At 34.3% G+C, this 23,842-nt stretch overlaps 2 protein-coding genes across 3 annotated transcripts in view; both read left to right on the forward strand.

The window, feature by feature from the left end:
- The first annotated feature begins 8,118 nt into the window (after window positions 1-8,118).
- On the forward strand, window positions 8,119-14,328 carry LOC127861975 (uncharacterized). The gene is made up of 3 exons (XM_052400780.1): window positions 8,119-8,218; window positions 10,849-11,852; window positions 12,057-14,328. The coding sequence occupies exons 2-3, from the start codon at window positions 10,892-10,894 to the stop codon at window positions 12,407-12,409; spliced, it is 1,314 nt and encodes a 437-aa protein (XP_052256740.1). The 5' UTR covers window positions 8,119-8,218; window positions 10,849-10,891; the 3' UTR covers window positions 12,410-14,328.
- Window positions 14,329-14,605: 277 nt separating this feature from the next.
- Window positions 14,606-23,842, forward strand: part of LOC127861976 (tetraspanin-18-like) — an 87,605-nt gene continuing 78,368 nt past the window's right edge. Inside the window, exons 1-2 of one of the 2 annotated variants that reach the window (XM_052400795.1) lie at window positions 14,606-14,780; window positions 17,709-18,658. In XM_052400795.1, the coding sequence (XP_052256755.1) occupies window positions 18,599-18,658 (60 nt within the window). In that variant the 5' untranslated portion in view covers window positions 14,606-14,780; window positions 17,709-18,598. Of the gene's footprint in view, window positions 14,781-17,103; window positions 17,546-17,708; window positions 18,659-23,842 lie in introns of those variants that run through there. The other variant, XM_052400796.1, reaches the window with a different exon arrangement.

Below are 23,842 nucleotides of genomic sequence, written 5' to 3' on the forward strand. Positions count from 1 at the left end.
TTCATAATTGTTTTGATGTATGAATATTTGATAATATATTGATTTTATATGTTCTGACAAAAATATGCTTCATAATCAAGTTGGAGTTTATGGCATATAAATATGTGTCTGTTATTAATCATAAAAAACGCTAGTTATGATGTTTGATATGTGTGCATTTTTGTATGAGTGCCATCTGTAGTGCATTGGAGTCATTATACTACATTTTTTGTTGGAAGTACAATACTCTGGATTTCAATAAAATATCAAAATTAGTTGGAAGGGTTTCTTGGAAAATTGAACGTCTTCAATGATACATTGTTATTGTTGTCAATGTATGGTCCACCGATGTTAATACAGTGGATCTGACTTTTTGCAGAAATATACACGTATTGCTGCTGATTGCTATTATCCTGAAAAAGCTTTGGGACTATGAATCAGAACAAATTGACATTTTCAAATAAAAGTGTGAAAACAAATTGGTAATTACTTTTGTGCCTCATGTAGGGTGGCATAAAGCAGTCGGACCGTAAGTTCATCAGCCTGTTCCGCATTCCATTTTCCGGATTTTTTATACGCAACGCTTTTAGATATAGAGCTGATTTTTGTTATGTAAGTCAACACACATTCCCTATAGATGAAGTGCGAGGTGCATTCAGGTAAATTGATTTTTGGCGAAGTTATTGGCCTTGAACTTAGAAATTTTCTTTATAGTAACCGTTTTTGGAGGTTTTTTTTAAGCAACCATTTCTGATATTTGGTATATGAGTCTACAGGTGAAGTGTAAGTTTCGTTTCATTGATTTTTGTCGAAGTTATGGGCCTTGTACTTTAAAATGTTCCCTTTGCCGGAGTTTTTTTTATGAAACACTTTCAGGAATTGAGCTTATTTTTTGGTATGTAGGTCTACCTACATGGCTTACAGATGAAGTGTGAGTTTTTTTCCTGTCCATTAAATTTTGGTGAAATTATTTGCCTTGGTCTAAAACTTAAAAAAAATATATAAAAAAAACGTTTTCTGTAGGTTTTTTAGGAAACCCTTTGTCCTGTGCCTCTGTTGATATCATAAGGCACACTAAGGGTCAAAAGTTCAAACATGTGCAGCTAGTTAAAACAATAACATGTTGCCGACAGATATGCAGTTTTATAAAAGTTCATTCGAATCGTCTAAATATATGGAAAACTGGCATTGCCATGTCAACTGTTTCTTGAAGTCAGCCACAGTTGTCTAGATTCCACAATTTTTCACAGACATATTCATTGTGTGATCAAAGTAACGCATTTCTTAAGACTGTCCAAAGAGAGTCATGTAGTAATCTTTTCGTCCGTCTTTCAATCTGTCTGTATGTCTGACTTCTTGTGCAAAGCAAAAGATAGGAAGTATTGAAGGGATTCATATGAAAATTTATATACAGTGTACAAGATAACTAACTTGCTCTAGGATTTGCAGAGTTATTGACTTGAGCCCATCATAATTCTGTTAGTATTAACGGTATTCAATTAAAACTTTGTACATTGAATAAGGAATCCAAAAAGGGAAAGAAATGAGTAGAAAAAACAGCACTCAATCTCGATTGTTTTTTATCTATTGTTCTTAGCAAAGTATACAAACAGCATTGCCGCCAACATATCAGTTTCAAGAAATTTTCTATGGACAACAATACATTTTGTTAATTGAAAATATGCAGATCTTTATGATTAATAACATATGATTTAAATTATTATTAGTTACAATACTATTTGCTTAGAAGCACCACCAATATACATGATATGGTCATACAGTCAATGCAGTCACATGTGGTACAATGTTTCCGATATAGTGGTATGTAGTCTTCTGGCAGGAAGCCACTATGGTACGAAGTCTCAAACATTTTATGTGAAAAATTTTGAGCATATTTGTACTTGTAGCTGTCTTTTGGATTGCCTTGTTAAATATTGATTAAATATAAAAAAAATTGCAATTTCAGTCAGGACAATTTGATGGGAAGATACTTTTAAACTTCAAATCTTGGATTCATTTTGAAAACATGCTGCGATTTCAGGACAAAAGCAATGGGTGAATAGTTTACTCAACTCCAGTTTATGTTTAGATCTTCACAGCACACAGTACTTTAAGTTTGATACTTTGATCGCCCTATGTCCTGTGTCTTGTCCTGCAATGTTTGTTGTTATCTTTAACCACCCAGAGGCCACATTAGTGTCCAATCTAGATAAAACTTGGTATGTTTATTTGGACAATATCTAGGCTGAGTTTGAATCTGGGTCATGCTCATCCCAAAACTAGGTCAACAGGACTAATATTAGAAAAAACCTTGTTTCAATTCGAACATGTCACATTTGACTCAATCTTTATACCACTTGGTCAGAATGTTTATATTTTTTTTAGGGGAGTTCGAATCTGGGTCACATGCGTCCAAAACTTATGCATGTTTTGTTAGAATACATAGACTTTTTGCATAGATTTGGATGTGAACGGACAGAGAAAGGTCCAATCATGTAGTCATTTTTGGAATGAGACTGTTTTTATCTAACTTGATCAAGGATGAATTTGTGAACATAAAATTGTGTTTATTTGGAGAAATGAACTATAAATTAAAAAAATGAAACAGATATTAAGTGAGACTTGAATTCATCTATAAATTTGTTGTTGTACATTTCATGCCACATTATTATAGGGATAAATTGAAAATATGAGAATGGGACCCACTTGCCACATTTGCCATGTAATAAACTGCATTACACTCAGTTAATACCATTCACGTCATTACGGTAAATTGCGCATGACGTTTTTAATCGAACGACAATGCGACAAGGGACATGTTTATATCTGGGTTAAGTGGGGGTAAACTAGATAAGCACGTCAAGTCCTTAACAATTTGATTTGTTTGAACGTCTATTCAATTAAGTTGCTATTTGTTTACATGTTAAAACATATAATACAGGTGTTATTGCATTACTGTTCATTAATCAAGTATAGCAATTTTTAGACATAAATTCATGTCCATGGCGAAATAATTTCTCGGATAGTTGCTGACAGTTAAGTTATTATAGTCCCTGAAGTGTTAGCTAATCTTTCTAACTTAGGGTTAGGAAACATGAAATGGAAACCTCGATAAGTACCTTAATTTTTTAAAGCATCTTTGTCATCTTGTTAAAATCTTTAGGTATAGAAGCTACACTGTAGGAACATCTACAGTAGTTCTCTTTTGTAATGTGTGAAAACAGGGTTCAATGCACGTGAGTCAAGTGTGGTCCCAAATTAGCCTGTGCAGCCAGCACAGGCTGATCAGTAATGACAACGCTTAAAATGGAATTTTGCTAAGAAGAGACTTCTTTTATATGAAAACTATCATAAAAGCGAAAAATGTCGTCCCTGATCAGCCTGTGCAGACTGCAGAGGCTTATCTGGGACAACACATTGTGCATATTCATTAAACCCTGTTTTCACAGAGCAAGGCTCATTGTTTTCTTTCAGTGAACACAGTGGTCTTGGTAGTAAATTATCCAATCGCGGGTGTTGTGCTAGGCAGTAAGTACAGAATGCTGAAATATTTGAGCCTTGCTTTGATAAACTGGTGTTTAATGCATGTGTGTAAAGTGTCAGGCCAGATTAGCCTGATCAGGCTAATAAGCGATGACACTATCCACCTAGACTGGCTTATCCTGTAAATGAAACTTCACTTAAATGAACAATTCAATAAAAAGGGCAAGTGTCATCTCTGATTAGCTTCCATTTTTACAAAGCGCGGCTCATATCATCGCATTATGCAGCTTGTTATAAGTGCAAGAAAGTTAATTCGTATTGCAGTGTTTGTTTTTTCACCATTTTGGGAATGGTGAATGTGTCCTTTTGGATTGGGAAATAAAGCGTATTTTTGCGTAAAATTGGATAATAAATGTTGTTGATTTTATGCTTACAACAACTTAAAAATTGAGAATAAAAGTGATTTTACTATTATATTTTATTATAGAGTTAGATTTGGAGATAATTTGACATGTTAAGACTTATTAAAAAAATTAATTTTTTGGAGACCTTCAATTGGGAATTTTTACGTCCTATTTGGGAAAATATATATACTTTTTTCCATTGGGAATGGGTCCCCCTTCTGAACCCAAATTTGAAGGAAAAAAACACTGTATTGATTTCGATACAATGCCCTCAGGGACTTGAGACTAAGTGCAGGACGTATTATAAAAACATAAAGACACTGTATACAACATCAAATATGATGTTTTGTTAATGAAAACAGTAAAATAAAAATGAATTTAGTCAACAACTGTTAAAATAATCAGCTGAGACAATATTAGAAAGTCGTTGATATTTTGGATGATGCTGAGAACGATATTGAATTTGTAAGCAATTCTTAGCTCATCTATTTTTTGAAAAAAAATGAGCTATTGTCAAAGGAAATGCACATGTCTTGCAATAGTTTTACAAATACTGGGTCAACTTTTAAGAAATAAGACGATACACAACTCGCGTGATCAAGTTACCATCGATCAGACAGTATCTCAGACTGAAATCTTCACGGAGTAAAAGGCATTTTCCCTGCAACGTTTACGGACCTCGATACCATAATTCAATAAAACGTATGAAAAAAAACATTCTTACCGTGCTTGCCGATGCATTATGCATCAAAACTAACTGTCCAGCGCCGTTTGAAACCTTTGTTTACATACATTTCAACTAACTGACATTTTAAACACACGAGTGATTTCATTGGTCCAATGCGAAGGTGTGTCTTTACAACTGGAGATTTCATTCATGAATTCTGTCTGATCGGTGTCAATTGGGTCAAGCGAATTGTGTATCGTTTTATTTCTTGAGATTTGACCCAGAATGTGTAGAAATATAACAAGATTTATACATTTCCAGAAAGGAAATTCATTTCTGCGATGAATAAGACCGGGTTCGTGAAAATCGCTGCAAAATTGTTGAAGTAATGGCTGTTTAAAGCGATGCAGCCTGTGTTCGGGGGATATCGAGTTGAATACCTTGTTATATTATATATATATTTGATAGTGATTTTTTACCCCAGAAAAGTAGATTTTTCGTTATAATATGATTATTTATCATTTAAAATGATGATTTCACTAATTAATATCGTAGCCACATGCTAACCACGTGTGGGTCCACTTTATTTATAAAGTATCAAAGCTGTTGCTTTCATACTTGCAACACTTACTAACTAACTAACTGGTAAATTGAAAATTTTGATAAGTTTTGTGTTTTGGTCAACTTTATTCCTAAAGTTTCACAGCTTTTGCTTTCAGACTTGGAACACTTGCTAACTATCATAAGGGGACTGTGCAGGCAAAGTTATGTAACTCTGACTGGCATTTTCACAGAATTATGGCCCCTTTTATACCTAGAAAATTGTAAATTTGTTTTAGCCCGCTTTACTTCTAACGTATCATAGCCAGAGCTCCAGATAATTTTTTCAGCCGAGGGGTATTTCACTCATGAATTTTTTAACTGATGCGTAAATCAAAATCCGATAATTTTAGGGAGTATTTATGTTCAAAGGATCAGAATTTATAATAAATTGTACATGTAGTGTTAACTCGCTATAACAAGCAGTATTGTACACAATAAAGCAATCACTTATTATTTAACATTTTTTCCGTTTTTTGCCGTTGTCTTATAAGCAGCCATTAATCTCTTTTCCGTCTTGATATGGCCAGCCACTGTTTAACACACACTGTACAGCCACGATCAAAATCTTCTAAGCTTGGCCCACAAAACTAGTTTATTATATGTGTATTTCGGCTGCCATTTAAAAAGTGCTTGAAGATAAAAAGGTTTTTCCATAGTGCCACACCAGAGATGAACTGATAGCAAAAATGTTATGCTTGAAGTTAGGCGATTCGGGTTTTATCGAATGTGATGTCAAATGTTTTCATCATAAGCGTATATCTATTCTCAACAATGAAGCGGGAAGCCCGTCTTGTCATCATCGGCGTTTATCGTGGGTCAAATAAAATGATACCGTTCTGACTGAAGAGTAAATTTGGTCGGGAACCACATTCTATACATAGATGGTGATATTCCTAAGTTTTTACCGGTGCGGACACAATGACCGAAACCAGTCATGTTTACATAAATTTATAAGCATGCATAAACGGCTAATACGCATTGAAATTGCACACGATGCGTAATCCGAATTTTGCCAGGAGTTTTCTCACTCAACAAATGTTTAGGTCATGCGTATTTTCTTTTTTTTTCATGCGTATTTTACGCAAATACGCATCTTATCTGGCCCTCTGATCATAGCTATCGCTTTTTCACTTTGAGCACTCGCTAACTATTATAAGAGGACTGTACAGGACAAGTTGCATAACTCTGGTTGGCATATAATGGAATTATGGCCCTTTTTTGACTAAATAACGTTGAATATTTTGTTAAATTTTGTGTAAAGATCCAATTTACCTCTGAAGTATCAAGGCTATATCTTTCAAACTTTAAATACTTTCTTACTACCATGAGGGTACTGTACCTGGCAAGTAGAATTTGACCTTGACCTTTGAATGACCTTGACTCTTAAGATTAAATTATAAAATTTTACAAAAATTGCCATAACTTCTTTATTTATGATTAGATTTGATTCATACTTTGACAAAACAACACTTACCTGACATACCACAATGGACTCCACCCAAACCATCTCCCACGCCCCACCTCTGAGCCCCCCCCCCCCCTTCAAAAATAAAATAAAATGTTATTTCCATTTTTTCTTATTTTTGAAAGATCATCTAATAAATGACCACACTATACCCCCTCTGTAACCCCCCCCCCCCGCCCCCCCCCCCATTTTTTTTTAAATGGTTATAAAAAACACAAATATTTATTTTCATAATTTTGTTTTTGAAAGACTGTTCAAACATCCCACACAAGAATCTTCCCCCCCCCCCAAAAAAAAAAAAATAAATAATAAAAAAATAATAAAATTGTTTTCTTTTTTTTCATTTTTGAGAGATGATGTAACAAATGACCATACCCACACACTATACAATCCTCTCCACCCCATCCCTCTCCCTTTCTATGCCCCCTTATTCGAAGAAGATGAGGGTATGATGTTGTTGGCTTGTCTGTCATTCTCTCCCAAAATTTTTAACCTTTGTTAAAGTTTGATTACTTTTGCAATATTGAAGATAGCACCTTCATATTTGGCATACATGTGTATCTCATGGAGCTGCACATTTTGAGAAGTGAAAAGTCAAGGTCAATGTCATCCTTCAAGGTCAAAGGTCAAATATCATTGTATTTTTCTTTCCTAAAATTTTACCCTTCGTTAAAGTTTGGTCATAACTTTTTAAATATTGAAGATCGCAACTTGATATTTGGCATGCATGTATATCTCATGAAGCTGCACATTTTGAGTGGTGAAAGGTCAAGGTCATCCGTCAAGGTCAAAAAATACAATCCAAGGGAAGTAATAAATTTTAAAAGGGAGATAATTTCTAAATCTGCCAAATGATATATTGGCATTTTATATCAAAGCGGTGTAATAGGGGGCATTGTGTTTCTGACAAACACATCTCTTGTTGATTGAAGTATAGAGACAGGTCCCTTCACCTTTAAAAAGAAAAAATAGATGAGCTGTCTGCACCCGCTAGGCGGTGCTGTTGTTCACATTTTGACTCGTTCGTATTAAGGTTATTTCAAAAGGGAATGACTTAATCAGTTTTTGAGCATAAGGTGTCAAAATTGTGTGCCTTTGTTCTATTTAAAGTTAACCCTTTTTCTTTCGACTGCTAGCATCGGATTTATTTGCATGTGCGTAAGCCACCTAAAGCGTATCTAAGTATAACCAGTTCTTGTATCTATCTTAAGCATTTTTATTTATAATTGCAAGTTCTTGTATCTTGTATAACCAGTTCTTGTATCTAAGTATAACCAGTTCTTGTATCTAAGTATAACCAGTTCTTGTATCTAAGTATAACCAGTTCTCGTATCTAAGTATAACCAGTTCTTGTATCTATCTTAAGCATTTTTATTTATAATGGCCAAGTTTGCAAACCAAAGTTTAATTACTTAGTAACTACTTTATTTATGTTTGTAAAAATATTGAATTGAATTTCAATGTAGACCACATAATGATTCACATTGACTTCAAAAACTGAAATGCAGATCAAATTCAATGTGTTTTAGGAAGGCCTTGATATAACTCCATGGTGTGAATTTACTTCCTGGTTGAGACAGGTTTAACTGAGGAGCGGACTAATAGATAAACTTTACGGTAAGGTATTTCAGATTATTTTATCTACCCAATTTAGAAGCATGCTTGATATCTGAATATCATGTTTCACCCTATTTTCAGAAAATGGTTTGTCCCTGTGTTATCAGTCAAACCGTTTGCCAACGTTTATACACATGTTGTTTGTTTACTTGACTATGAACTATGTACTTCAGTGTGAATTTAAATAGGATTGTGGGCGTAAACAGCCAATATAATTCAGCTATTGCAAGATTGAAGTTTAGTTCAGTGCTTAATATACTATAAAAAAGTGTCTGTCTTCATTATTACTAATTTAGTTCATTGGGATGAGATTATAGTTGTAGTGAATAAATAGCTTATCCATCAAATACCACTTCACAATATCTATTGCAAGATGGCAACTTCTGTAGGCTCTGTTCATAGCAGTTCAGATTTAGTGAAGGACTATGTTTGTTTCGCCTGCGAAGGTAAAAATTTAGAAGAAAGTGCTGATTACTTTTGTGAAACGTGTACGAAGTTTTTCTGCGGTAAATGCATTTATCAACATGACCAATTTTATACAAATCATTCCAAATATGGAAGGGAAGTAACAAGTAAATGACCTCTTACAAAGGCATTGGAGGATTTGCTACTGAAATGTGATGTCCACAAGGACGAGAAACTTAAGATGTTTTGCCAGGACCACAGTAAGCTGTGTTGCACAGATTGTGTTTTACTTAATAAGTTACGCACAGTCATGGAATAGATTGGGAAAACCCCACCAATCTCGAACCTTACAATCAAAGCTTGTCCATTTAAAATCCTTTCAATATAATTTGATTGAATCGACTTTTAGTGCATAAAATGGGTCGGTCAGCTTTGTTTGTATGTTTTTATTTGTGTTTTTTCCTAAGTTTAGTGCAACTTGTGATGTGTCTATTTATTTTAAGTTAATGAGGTTATAGAAAGTTTGTTGCTTTCATTTCAATAAATTAAATAACTGTCTTAATGTTCATTATTCATCTGAACTTCACAGTTAATTTATGCATAATAACAGCTATTCTAAACAATCTTAAGTTGTTGATGGTTGTAATGTTTGAAGGCCGTCTAGATTACAAATCGGATTGTTACGCCCAATCTTTAATCAATAAAGGTTTTCATGGGTAGATGACTTTACTGGTCATCATTACTGTCAACATCAAAAGTTTTAAATGTGTAGTTCACGTGGATTTTTAGCTTTACTACTCACTGAATAGTCTGAGCTATCCCACTCCCACAATGTTAACGTTGTCGATGTCTGCATAATGCTTTGGTTAAGGTAAACGTGCAACCTCTTCATATCACGGTTTCTATTTGAGGTATTTTATTGAAACTTTGCACATGTTTGGGTCATTGCGTGAGGTCACCCAGTTTTATAAATTTTACATGAAATTTAGCAGACTTATGCCCCGTATTGTTCTTAGTAAATGGGTTAAGATAAACATTCAACATCTCGATATCAATGTTTCTGCTACAAGTATTTAATTTAAATTTCACAAATGTCTTCAGGGTCATTATGTTAGGTCACTGACCACGGTGCATAACTCTAACCTGCAATTTAGCTGAATTATGCCTCTTTTTGTACTTATACAATTCAGATTAATGTTTACATGCAACAATTCAATATATTTATATTTACTGCAGATATAGAAATTAAACTTAACATTTCAGGGCCTTTATGACATTCTTTGCCCAACACGTTTAACTGTTAACTGCGTCTAGCATTTTATCAAGATAACACCATCTTTCGTACCTATAAACGTCAGGTTGAAGCTCACTTGTATGATGAAACTACTTTTTTGTATACTAAAAAAAATAATATTAATGTTTTTGTGCAAAAACTCTTGACGTCTTTATCTACTATAGATATTAATTTTAATTAAATATCAATATATGTCTCAGTGGTACCACTAGGTGCCACCACTCTGACCTGCAATTTAGTAGACTAATGCCCCTTTTGTACTTAAAAAAGTTAGTTAAAGTTTTAGTTTCTAATTAATAACTTAAGTTTAAATTGACCAACATTGATGAAACTTTGCATACAGCAAGCATGCATGGAGACCCTGCATTTGGGGCTAGTTGGGTCACAGTTGCTATAAATCGATTATGAATTTATTTTCAATAACTTAGTTACTATGAATATATTTGTGTGCGTATGTAGCGTACTGATCCAGTGTTGGATTGCAATTGAAACCAGTAGGGTCAAGGTCACTGTTACTTAAAATAGAAAAACGAAAATCCTATAATGACTTCAGTTTGGATTGATCTATTTTGCTGTAAGTTTGTGTGAAGGTAGTTTACATGCAGACATAGCCGGATATTTTTTTTCGGGCTAGTTGGATGAAAGTTACTGTTACTTAAATGGAAAACAAATGGTGTTTTCACTAAATTACTTTTGCTTTGGGATATTGTGCTGAAATTTGTCTCCACAGGTATTATATCAGGTGACTGGCTGAAACCATACATGACACTTTCAAAGCAGAGTTCTTAATTTAAACTATAAGTTTGTAAATACATGTCCTGTTTTGATTATAAATGTTGTTATATGTTTTATTTCATTAAGATATTTCATATGTATTAAATGCATTTTGGAATGATACATGTGGTAATTATTATTCATATTGCTGTTTCAGACAGTGTACCAATGTCAAGCTAATTTCTGAGTCAGTCAACAAGATGTCGGTGGATATGCAACAGTTGTCAAGCAATCTTCAAACTATTCTTGATGAACTTAATAAGTTTAAGACTTCACAAGAGGTCAGCATTAAGTCCGTCGAGGTATCATATATTGAAAAATTGCAAGAAATACGAAACCAGCGAACAAAATTGAATGCTGCTTTGGATGCACTAGAAAATACAACCTTGAAAGAACTCAATGAACTTAGGACCACATTGCAAGCTGCCCTCAAGAAAGATGTTGACAACTGCAGTAGACTGAATGATGAACTGAAACAACTCAGTGGAGCTGTACATGGCCTTTGTGATAAGAGCAAGAAAGAACTTGAGTTTCTAGCTAGCAGAAAATGTCTAGACAAAATACAAGAGTCTGAGTCATATCTGAATGAAAACCCAGTTAAGATACAGAGTTCAATTATATTTAAAGCAAATATTGACATTGAGAAGTACTTGTCCCGACAGGCAAGTCTAGGAAGAATTGAAGAGAGTATGCAGTCCCTCACACTTAATATGAATCCAGATCAGGTCTTGAATGTGAAGAGCAAATCTGAGTATAGTGTGAGAATATCAAGTGACACATTTGTTGAGTCTTACCTGATCAATGGAATTTGCTGCCTGCCTAATGGTCAGGTAATTGTTACTGATGGTCAAAGAAAAGTGAAGCTGTTGGACCAGCATTACAACGTGGTCAGCTACTGTGATGTTACTGGTTGCCCAAATAATATTTGCCAGGTCACGTCCAGTGAGGTGGCTCTTGCTGGTGATAAAGATATACAGTTTATCTCTGTGAGCAATGGGCAACTTGTAAATGGGAGAAGGTTTCAGTTACTGCATGCAACTTATAGTATTGCCCACCATCAGGGAGCGTTGTATGTCACCTCTGGCACTGCCCTGTACCACTACACTCTGACAGGATCACTTGTGAAAAAGCTGTATGAAGATACAGGTGACTCTTACAAAGGTAAATGTCTTTTTATATAAACAAATACAATATAATCTATATTTTTGATAGTCTATTGATATATTAATCAACACTTATGAACATTTTTGTAATTCAAATCGAGTAGAAAAGTTTCAGAAAGGAACAAAAGAGTTAATGCATTTATTATAATTCTGATCTAAATATACATAAACTTAAATATATAACATGTTCCATGTTATGCAGTGTGGAAATGTGCAGTGAGTCCTGCTGGGGACAGGATCTATGTCACCAATTACCCACAACACAAACTCATCACTCTTGCTACAGATGGCACCCTGATATCCACCTTCATGGACCCTGAACTGCAATACCCACGGGGTGTTCATGTTACACCATCAGGACAAGTTCTAGTGTGTGGATATAGCTCCCATACTGTCATACAAGTGGATCATGAGGGAAGAAAGAGACTGGCAACTCTGTTATCAAACAAAGATGGAGTGAGCTATCCAAATACTGTCTGCTACAACACCAACAATCACCAGATCCTTGTTGGGCTATATACTAGCAATAAAATAATTGTGTTTGAATTGCAATAGCTCTTCCAGTGAAAAATACATTAATATTGACATGTTTATAATTATAAATGTTATTTCCTTTTTTGAGTGGCAGTGTATTCATGGAATTTTCAATCTTATGTTAGAAAAACATGTAAATACAGTTTATCTATTGTTAAAGGGGCCTTTTCACAGAGTTTGGCATGTATCGAAGTTTGTCATTATAAGACTTATATTGATATATGTAAACATTGGATGTTTACGTAAAAAGTTCCAGTAAAAAATAAGAATGAGATTAAAGACAGAAAAAAGTAAGCCTCAACTGGGCTCGAACCACTGACCCCTGGAGTAAAAGGTCTTATGCTTAGACCACTCGGCCATCCATGCCCATACTATAAGTGATGTATTTTATACTGTATATAAGCGATCCTCGTAGTATCACAAAATATAAACAAAATATAAAATATAACAAAAAATAACCACTGAACTCTCCAAATTATTCAATCGTTTTGCGTTGCAACGCTTTATAATGTTCAGGTATTTAAATCGTCAAAAGATGCATATAATGGATATTTTAGAGCAGGATAAATGTTCAGTATTACCGTTTCCTCACTAATATCATAACTACAACGAAAATTTGCGAACCTCATTTTTTTTATTTTATCAATTTACAAAACGTGAAAAGGCCCCGTTAAACTGTTTTTAAGTTTACAACAAATACGAAAAACCGTTCCTTCTTCAATTACCCGTAATAAAATACATAACGAGCATGTTCTTCTTTGCATAACGCCAATAACGAAATGTTTACTCTATGGTTTATCAGAACCAAAAACGTTGACTAGTTAAGTATGTTTCTTAGGAACATTTCTGCATTAAGATTTGGGGATTTCCCAACAGTGAATTCCTTTATGATATACTGAGCCTTGTTCTTAAAAAAACCTGGCTTAATGCATGTGCGTAAAGTGTCATCCCAGATTAGCCTATGCAGTCCGCACAGGCTAATCAGGGACGACACTTTCCGCCTCACCTTGATTTTCGGTACAGAGGGACTTCCTTGAAACAAAAAATACCATAAAGACGGAACGTGTCGTCCTTGATTAGCATGTGCGGACTGCACAGGTTAATCTGGGATGACACTTTATGCACATGCATTTAGCCCAGTTTTCTCAGAACAAGGCTCTACTACACAAAATATATCGTCAAGCAGTTTTTCACTTGATTACTTGATACCTTTTGAAGAGATAACATACAGTTTTCTATTCTGCATACGTTATTTTAACAAATGTTAAAAAAAAAACAACAACAATGTATTCATCTGGCCTATTAACGGATAATTTTTTCAATGTTGACTCCACATTAACCAAGGTCAATACATGGGTTACACGGCTAAAGACTTACCATGTAACTCACTCATATTGTAACGAAGAATCTACGGAAATTTAAATTGTGTTATTGTTACAATGCTATCGAATTTGTATTGTAAAAATACTTTCTTATTTTAATGGAAAACGAAACAAAACTGTATTACGAGATTTGTAAATAAAGCGCCATAAATCATTTCGTTATAGAGAGTTCCGCAGTTATCTCTCTTTCTTGTGCCTTGCGCTTTTCTTCAGACGATTGGCAAATGGAACGTTAAAAATGTGTCGTTCATATAAATTTATCGTTGTGGGCCGAAGGCGCTATTCCGAGATAATCGTAAAACAATAGAAGGCGATGGTCGACCATAAAACAAAAACGTTTTTGTTTGGGACAGGAGAAGAGAACGAAACTTTTCTGAGAAACTTTCCTGACAGCGAAGGATTGGACAATATTGAGCAAAGTAATTGATAACAATCTTAGGCAATTGGAAACTGGACAGGGGGACAGAAGGTTCTTCAGTCTTAATTAAGACGCGATTGAATTTGGGGGCTATTTTTATGTGAATAGGAGATTGCGAAACAATCGTGGTTGGAAATTCTCGTAAACGTCGACTTGTGTCTTATTGTGGTTAATAAAGGTACATGTTGAAAACAATTATAAATATAGAGTAAAAATTGATACTCATTTACTGGCAGGTAACTTTAAATGAACTGGTTAAATCTTTTGTGACAAAATAAATAGTGCTTAAGGAAAGTTATGGGCGAATTATTGTTATAACGCCAGAAATACAGGTTTGTAGGAAAAGTGCATAACCTGGAAGTGGAATGCGGATAACGTTGAATAAACTATTAAATAACATGGTGTGTCAATGATGTATAGTGTCATTTTCTTGAGTGTTGAAATACACGCAATACTAAACAGAGCTTACACAAATGTCACTTAAAATACAATCCTCGTATACTGATATTCTAACTCATGCTGTGACATGTGAGGTTTTCTGTTCTAAATTAAACACAAATTGATGTGTCTGTGAACGCGAGTCGGAAAATAGGTAAAACATTTAAAATACTTCTTAACAATTCAATATAGTATATTACAGATAAATAACACGCCTGCACATTATCAATATGTGTCGTGTTCTGAGAAAACTGGGCATAATGCATGTGCGTAAAGTGTCGTCCCAGATTAGCCTGTGCAGTCAGCACAGGCTAATCAGGGACGACACTTTCCGCTTTTATGGTATTTTTGGTTTCAAGGAAGTCAATCCTTACCGAAAATCAATTTAAGGCGGAAAGTGTCGTCCCTGATTAGCCTGTGCGGACTGTACAGTCAAATCTGGGACGACACTATACGTACATGCATTTAGCCCAGTTTTGTCAGAACAAGGCTCATATAATCATTAAACACACAATGTTATCCATATATAGATCGTGATTGAATAGTTTATTTTTATCTCATTCATATCTTTTTGTGGTTTGACATACATAACAACTAGAGCACGCGCTCAGTGCCTTACTGTCCTCTTTATGTGAAGGTATTTCAATATATATTAACCCAATTATGCCTAGTGGACTCTCCCAACCTTCTGTATTGGACCAATTTATTTCCAAAATTAGGGATGTCATTTATATTTATTTCTATATTTAGAATATTTCTTACAAAAATTCCTTTAAGCAAAGAGCGCAGACCCTGATGAGACGCCGCTTCATGCGGCGTTTCATCTGGGTCTACGCTGTTTGCCAAGGCTTTTTTTCTAGACGCTAAGCATAAATGGGTTAATAGTCAATCTTGTTCCAAACAATGTTAAACTGGATAATTTCTTCACGAGCATTGGGTCGATAAGTATGTATACATGATCTTCGCTCTGGTAAAACGGGGTTTAATGCATGTGCGTAAAGTGTCGTCCCATATTAGCCTGTGCAGTCTGCAAAATCTAATCAGGGACGACACTTTCCGTTTTTACGGAAATTTTCGTTCAACTTAGCGAAAATCCAGTAAAGGGGGAAAAGATTCGCCTGTGCATTAAGGCCGGTTTTCCCAGAACGCGGTTCATTTATTTTGCATTTGTCTTGAATTTCAATGCGATTTTTTGTGTTTAATGCTGTAAAATTTATTCCAAACACATAGGATATAGGAATGGACAGTATGTGTGCAAGTAATACATAAGTATACTTTTATTTTTAAACGACCGAATAGGTTTTTTTAATGATAAAACACCACAGCCATAAATTGTATTATGTGTTTTAAGTACACGCGTTTTTCACCAACCATACCTTCAATGGACATATCCGCTTTAGTTTCCCCTAAATTATTACAAGCTTTGAAGCGAGTATATATCGTCTTACAAAAGAATTAATAACTTAAAAACATATAAAAAGTTAGTGAATTAGACACTAGAATAACAGTTAAAATAGTGGTGCCAGTTAATCAACCAAATTAGTGTTTATACAAGGACAGCTAATGTGTGCTCCAAACGTCGAAAACGCATTTACAAACACAACTTTACTTTTTGGGAAATTCCCAATAGTATGTGCCGTTGTGTTCATACGACACATCCACATGATGTTCTGGTTCTACTTTTTTTTTATATCTTCATTCTAATTTGTATTCATCAACGTATAAAACCTTATTAACCGTCCATATGCGTCTTTAAAATATACGCACCCATTAATTTTAAAATTCATTTCGGTTAAACACCACTATCAGAAGTTGTGTGACTTACTTCATCAATAACATAATGCCTTCGGTTACACGGTACTATATGTGGATTGGTGACAGCTGTTTCTGTGACGACTGCAACAGTTGGGAAATATGTAACGGTCGATCGTATTCGAAAACTTGATATGTTAGTGCAACTTTCAGAGTTCATATCAATTGTTTGTCACATTTGGTGTTCGGATAAGTTGTATGATGTGACATACGCTATTTGTTTTTAAAATGCGATATACATGTAGTCTGATTTAATCTGATGTATTACATCAGTTATATTTACATCGCTTCATTTTGTAATGGGAGGTTGCATAATGTACTATCTACATTTTTAGTTAAAAAGATAACGATATAGATTTGTTAAGGATAAACTATGAAAGTACATTTGGCACGTAACTATGAATATTCAACATGTAAAAAATATTGAATATCATTCATGCCCGATATTAGGTGACAGGATTTACCTTATTGACTCAACGCGTTTGTTATCGCGTATATATAAGTGATACAGTGTGGGGAAATTATTTAAACTGCAATGACTGTGCATTTTATTCAATTCAACGTCGTAAAAGATTTTGAAACAAAAAAAATCATTCATGATCTTGATAAAGCTAGGAGGAACAAACAAAACAAATAACGAACAATCCAAAACAGATTGTCGGTTAAGGTTCAACAACTTTGAAATAAAAATAAACCGATTGAAATTTGATAAGTTTCGACATAGTCGGCATTTGTTGTAAGCGCCGTTCGACATCGATCGGAAATTTTTAAAACAGAACAGCCCGAGATTTTTCGAAACATACCGATTACTATCGGAGTTTTGTTTTTAAATGCATGAACTCCGATATCTTAATTAGGCGTTTGTTATAAGCACCTTAATCACGATATTTGAAAGAATGGATGTTACAAACATTATCAAGTGTTAATTAATTTGAAAATGAATATTCCGTCATTGTTTAAATGCGCATAGTCGGTAAATAAATGCAGTTGCATAATGAACAATTTTCTGGCAAAGCGCCTTCATTGCTGGGATATTACTCTCCATACATACAATGCTTTGATCGCGATTTGATTTTGGATAATAAGATCAGTGTCATTTGATACGACGTAAGTATGTAATTGAATCAACGATGTTACCATTAAACCAAACGATCATGAAATCAAAAACGTAAATATATCATTATTAATACTACGGATGAATATTTATTAAAAGCGCCGATTATAGTCATGTGTTTCACGAGTCGTTGCGTGACGGGACTTTCCTTCACAGTTTCAGGGAGCCACCACAACAACCGGGAAAGGAGTTTAATTTGTTTATGTAAACGAAAGAGCACTTCTGTCAACAAATCCAGATTAGTGTACAGAATTCTACAATCGCAACACAATTTACTAACCCTTTTAGATATACAAAAAAGTCAGCACTAAATATTAAAAAAAAATTATAACAACGCAACGCACTCTACATCAGGCAAAAGTGGGAAATCAAGAATAAAATACTCGAAACGTTGTGAAAACAAACATCAGACGTGAGCTTTAAGTTGAGTTGGCCAAATAAAGAACGCAAGCAATAAATATTAATGTAAGACAAACACTAATGCGCATTAAATATTAATGGTTGATGACAGATAATTAGAGACTAGCCAAATAACTTAATCACAAAGTCGTTTATCTTCTTGGAGCTCATACTTTCTGGATATCGCGAAATGTAAGTGATTACTGGTACTTTAGTAGCTTGCTGAAAAGAAGTGGATTTTAAATGGGTGGGGCAATGTTTTCACCAGTGAAAATCAATCTATAAATAGAATTAGCATTTATAATTAAATGTGCCTCTGTTTGTTCTCTCTGCATATAAAGACAAAAATATAAGAAAACCAACATCAAAAGTGCTTTTTGGATTAATTTAGGGCTAAAGTATTTTTTCCGGAATACTTAATCTGTGATAAAGGTTGTGTGATAACCGTAGGTTAAAAAAGCTTATATCATTTAATTTACTTTCAAAAGTGTTACCTGTGTTTTAAAAGTCCATAGCAATAACGAAGGATCAACCCCTTTCAACTGGATTACTATGTGGTTTTGGAATATGTACATAAGCGGAACCTGAATTACTAATAACTGCGCATACGCAACTGACTTCCGGTGCGTGCTGAAGATTCAGTAACCATGGGCGCCAAGGCGGATCTACCGGAAGACGAGATTTCAGAGATACACCCCGAGTTTCAGGTTAGTGTGCAAGGGAGATAACTCTGATTCCACGATTACGCATGCGCACGAATTTACATGTATATTTAAAACTGTCCTGGGTATTGCTTATTTCAGGTTTTAGTCTATAATGTGTAAGTCAAATGCAGTTTTCAAGACCCTATTGTTAGGCTTCCCATGTGTTCCATATATGAGTCGTGTTCTGAGAAAACTTAAAACGAACAATGTCATAAAAGCGGAAAGTGTCGTCCCTGATTAGCCTGTGCAAAATGCACATGCATTATGCCCAGTTTTCTCAGAACGAGACTCATATGTTCAAAGCTCTACCGAAAGTATGACTCGCGGTAAGTTGAGGTTTTACTAGTAGGGCATTCACTCATGATTCCACTTCAGCCACTTGTTATTGTATTTCCACACATGGTCCGGCTAGTACTATTTGACGTTCGACAAATCTGGACAATCGGCTTATTTACAATTGGCTTTACATGTATGTTACATACGTTGACGAGCTCGTTACACAGAAGATAAGAAGTAACGGTATGAAATACAAATAAATAAAATGAATTTTGTTGTCTGGTCCATGAAAATCAAAACTGCAGAATACCGTTCGGGTCATTTTCTCTACTTGTATGATTCTAAAGTCGATTCTCGACAATACGATGACGATGACGCGACAACACGACAGAACGATGACGATTACACGAATCGTGTCCTGAGAAAACTGGGCATAATGCATATGCGTAAAGTGTCGTCCCAAATTAGCCCGTGCAGTCCGCACAGGCTAATCAGGGACGACACTTTCCGCCTAAATTTGATTTATGCTAAGAAGGGACTTGATTTAAACGAAAAATGTCAAAAAGCGGAAGGTGTCGCCCCTGATTAGCATGTGCGGATTGCACAGGCTAATCTGGGATGACACTTTACGCACAAAAATTATACCCAGTTTTCTCAGAACGCGACTCATACGACAATACGACAGTGTACACATGCGTTTGCTTAAAGGGGGTCACATTCGATTGCGAACGTAAAAATGTCCACGTGCGTTCAATAATGTTCACATACCTTACAAATTAGACAAAACACACAATACCAGCGAATATCGATCATTCTACCACGTGTGAAATGAATAACATGCTCCTTATAGACGTAATACTGTATCGTCTATAGTTTGTGAGGAAAAAACCAGTATTTCATAACAGCGGGAAGCGAATAGTAACTATACCCCATGTATACTAAACTGCCCACGTATGTAAAGGTTATACCTAATGGTCGACAAGACCAATTCACCTTGATTCTGCGTCCCATCGTTGTTTTACAATATTTCTCCTGATAAGCCTCTATATTCGCATTCTGGTAATAATATAAATACATAATGTTGGTAACGTTGGTAACATTAAACAATGTTTCCCACATAGTTTTGTTCCTATGTACTGTTTCTATGATGATGTTCATATTTATTTTACTAATATGAAATGCATGGTCGATTGAAGTCATAGATTTTGATTTGTTATGTTAAAATTGAAAAATGAATTTATAGTGAGAATGCAGTATAAGTCCCTTAGCTCTAGCAGAAAGTATTTGTTATTTACACTATGTATGAAACCAAAGAAATTGCCTTAGAACAAAACAAGCAGTTTGTAAATAAAATGACAATACTTGCAGGAATGCAGTCTATATTAAAGAGTTCAGAATGCAGCACATTTAATAACATATATTTGTACGTATTGAACAACGATCAAGGTCAGTTCGTTGTACTGAAAAAAAGTAATTATAAAACCATGAAGTGATACAACCGTGTGCATTTAATTGTAAAGATCTACACATTGTTTCACGTCGAGCATGTACTTGTTATAAATAAACACAATAAAGCGCATTCACTATTTACATGACTCTAGCACTAAACTGTCGGCCACTTCCTTGCAAAAGATGATCACCTGCAAGTCATTACTGGTAACTCCGTTAAAATGCTTTTCTTTATCTCAAATTAGATGTATGTCTGACACCCCATTTTGTTAAAATTACACCCCAGAGTTGATTACATTGTAATCAAAAACGATACCTTTCTTTGGAAAGAAACTCGATAGGTAACGATAAGTCACTAAAAAGCCACCTGCTGTAGCTAAAACCGCGGACAAACTTCATAAATTATGCACTGCTTGCTTGATTGCACGGCGGGTGCTTGGTATTTTACCGGCCATATTTGGCATTCAATTATGTATTTATGTCAAACGCCAGAAACTATTACTATCAAGTATACTGACGTTATTGTGTATCTAACAAACAAAAACAAAAACAACGCGTTTAACACAAATTTTATTTCTATTAAATTTTTTAAGGATTCTGTGTCCGTTTTTTTTGTGTGTGTAAATTCATGTTATTACCTACATACTTGATCGTTTACATATGATAAACATTAAAAATGTGGAATGAAATAAAAATGACGATTTTAAACCTATAAAATAATATTTTAATTGACCATCGTCACGTGGTCTTTTATGGTGAACTGATACAGAAGATACTTGTTCGATTCAGTAAGATTGTATCTGAGAACAGAGAAACAATATTTTTATGAGTTGCACAGTCAGAGTGAAAGAAGCAACCCTTATCATTTGACTCGAACTAGAGAGAACTGATCAGGTGATTGCTTTTATTCATTTTTATTGTCAACGCATTAACCATCAAGCATGAAATGAAGAGCTTTGTTCTATCTGAAGCACTCATGTCTCGTTGATAAGGTTGTATCACAAATATTTTGACTAATTGGTTTAAGCTCAGTTGAATTATCCGAAGGGATATTAACAAATTATAACTCTCTGATTATACTCCTTTAATTGACGTTTCGGCATAATGCCTTTATCAAAACATTGGAAATTATATGTTAACTACATTTTTACGTCTTTTGACTGCACAATTTAAATAACAAAGAAAAATTTTTTTAAACGTCAAATGACGTTGTACATGATGACGTCATAAATGGCGTTATATAAAATGGCGCCAAAAAATGTAAAAATTCGCCAAAAATGAAATGACGTTAAACACTTACATATTGTATCTTAATCGTATGTTAAATGTGTGCTTTATATATTTAATAAATTGATATTTTACAATAAAACAATCATCATCATATGTAATTATAATCTACCTAAACTTATTATCATAAATTAAATAGGGTAAACTTATTTAATGACTCTAATTATTTCAATCCATATCTATGTATAATATTCTAATGATATTTGATTAAATAATCATATATACTTGCTATTCTATATATCATATACATATTATGGACAAGATAAATTGCATAAAGTACTATTATTTTTACATTCATTTATGTTGATGATTAATATAAAATGTTTTTCACATATATTTTTTACAAGATAGTTTCCCGTAGCAGGACATCAAGTTGATTTTTTGTATTTAGTCCATTTGGTGATTGTGTTTGAAACTTCTTTATGAATTCCAATTCTTTAATAAGTCTGTAATAATGGGAACTGTCTCTTATTTGTGATAACACTGATACACCCATATCCTGCACTCTGTGGCCAGCACCATTGAAATGTTCTGAGATTGGTTTCTCTTCGTAGCCGCACGTCAGCCTCGTGTTCTTTGGCACGTTCCATGATCCATGATCTGCTTGTCTCTCCGACGTATACCATCTTTTGGCATTCAATACAAAATATACCGTACACCAAGTTATAAATGTTACAGTTCTGTTTTATTGCTTCGTTTGGAATGTCACTTTTTGGGTTGTTATGAAAACCTCTTTTCAACATTTTACAGACTATACAATTAGTCTTACACGATTGTGGTATTAGTTGAAAACGTTTGTTTATTTCTTTGTTTGTTTTTCCATGAACTAAAATGTCACCGATATTCCTATCTCGTCTGTATGCAACTATTGGTACGTCTGGGAATATATTTTTCATTCTGTCTGATTTATATAGTTTGTCTGTATGTTTTCGAATTATTGAGTGGATATTTGGAAGGTTGTTAGAATAAGTTATAGCTAGTGGTACTCTCTTGTTGGCTGTTTTATTTGTTTCTTTCTTCTTAAGTAAAAATGTAGTTAACATATAATTTCCAATGTTTTGATAAAGGCATTATGCCGAAACGTCAATTAAAGGAGTATAATCAGAGAGTTATAATTGGTTTAATATTTATGTCGTAACAGTTATACACATATAGTTATATTGTTGAGTACGTGGGTATCTATATATGGTCGTCGTTTCATACCGTTTGATGTTATCATGTGTTTGACGAATTCAAGCCATGACTAAGAACAATACTCGTATCTTCATTTTATTAAAATGCAAATATATTCTGCAAAAATAGTAATGAAGCATGTGCATTTTACTGCAAGGTCAGGAGTATGTTGCTCCTTCTCTGTAACAGCTTCTGTCTGTGGATAAACGAACGGCCTATGGTCCTTCGAGGACAATTCTTTAACAGATATACGCACACATTACCCCCAAACCTGCATTAAATACATGGACCCCTTCCAGCTCTGAAATAGCAGTTAGTGTACGTATTGTAACATGTAACAGCTGTCAATACAATCGACCATTTGTAACATCTCAAACGAATATACACGCGACTTAGTCTTGGAATGATTTAAACATTGAAATCTTATAATGAGACACATATGTGTTGTTAAAATATGTGTGGTGTGCTCCAGCCTGCTTCTGTAACAACAACGTTTTAAGACATGAATTGCGTGTTATTCGTAGAAAAATATTGATTGTTATTATAAAAGAACTGTTTGTGTATGACGAAGAATACAATTTTAAACATGTATTATTAATTCTAGAATGTATGATGATAGATACATTGCATGTGTTGGTGAATTTGTAATAGAATACTTGCGAATAAAAGACAGACATACTTGAATTAAATGTGTAAAAACCCAATTCTAAAACCCTTCTTCACGACTCGCCATTGGGCATGTAGACTTGATAAATGTCAACCACTCGTGAAAATCGAGCACACAAACTAAACAAAACGCAGGGATAATAACTATACATTGAATATATATGTATGCAGCATATTCCATGGAGTTTTCAAATTGAAAATGTAATTTTTGTAGACGTCGCATAAATTTCTTTACATTGCATATTCAGAAATACTATTGTCACAAATAAATTAACGTCCGATATTTGAACTAAAGTTTAAAATTATACATTTTATGTGTTGAAATTATTGTTCATT

The sequence above is a fragment of the Dreissena polymorpha genome, chromosome 16 (assembly GCF_020536995.1).
Source record: "Dreissena polymorpha isolate Duluth1 chromosome 16, UMN_Dpol_1.0, whole genome shotgun sequence".
Classification (NCBI taxonomy): Eukaryota; Metazoa; Mollusca; class Bivalvia; order Myida; family Dreissenidae; genus Dreissena; species Dreissena polymorpha.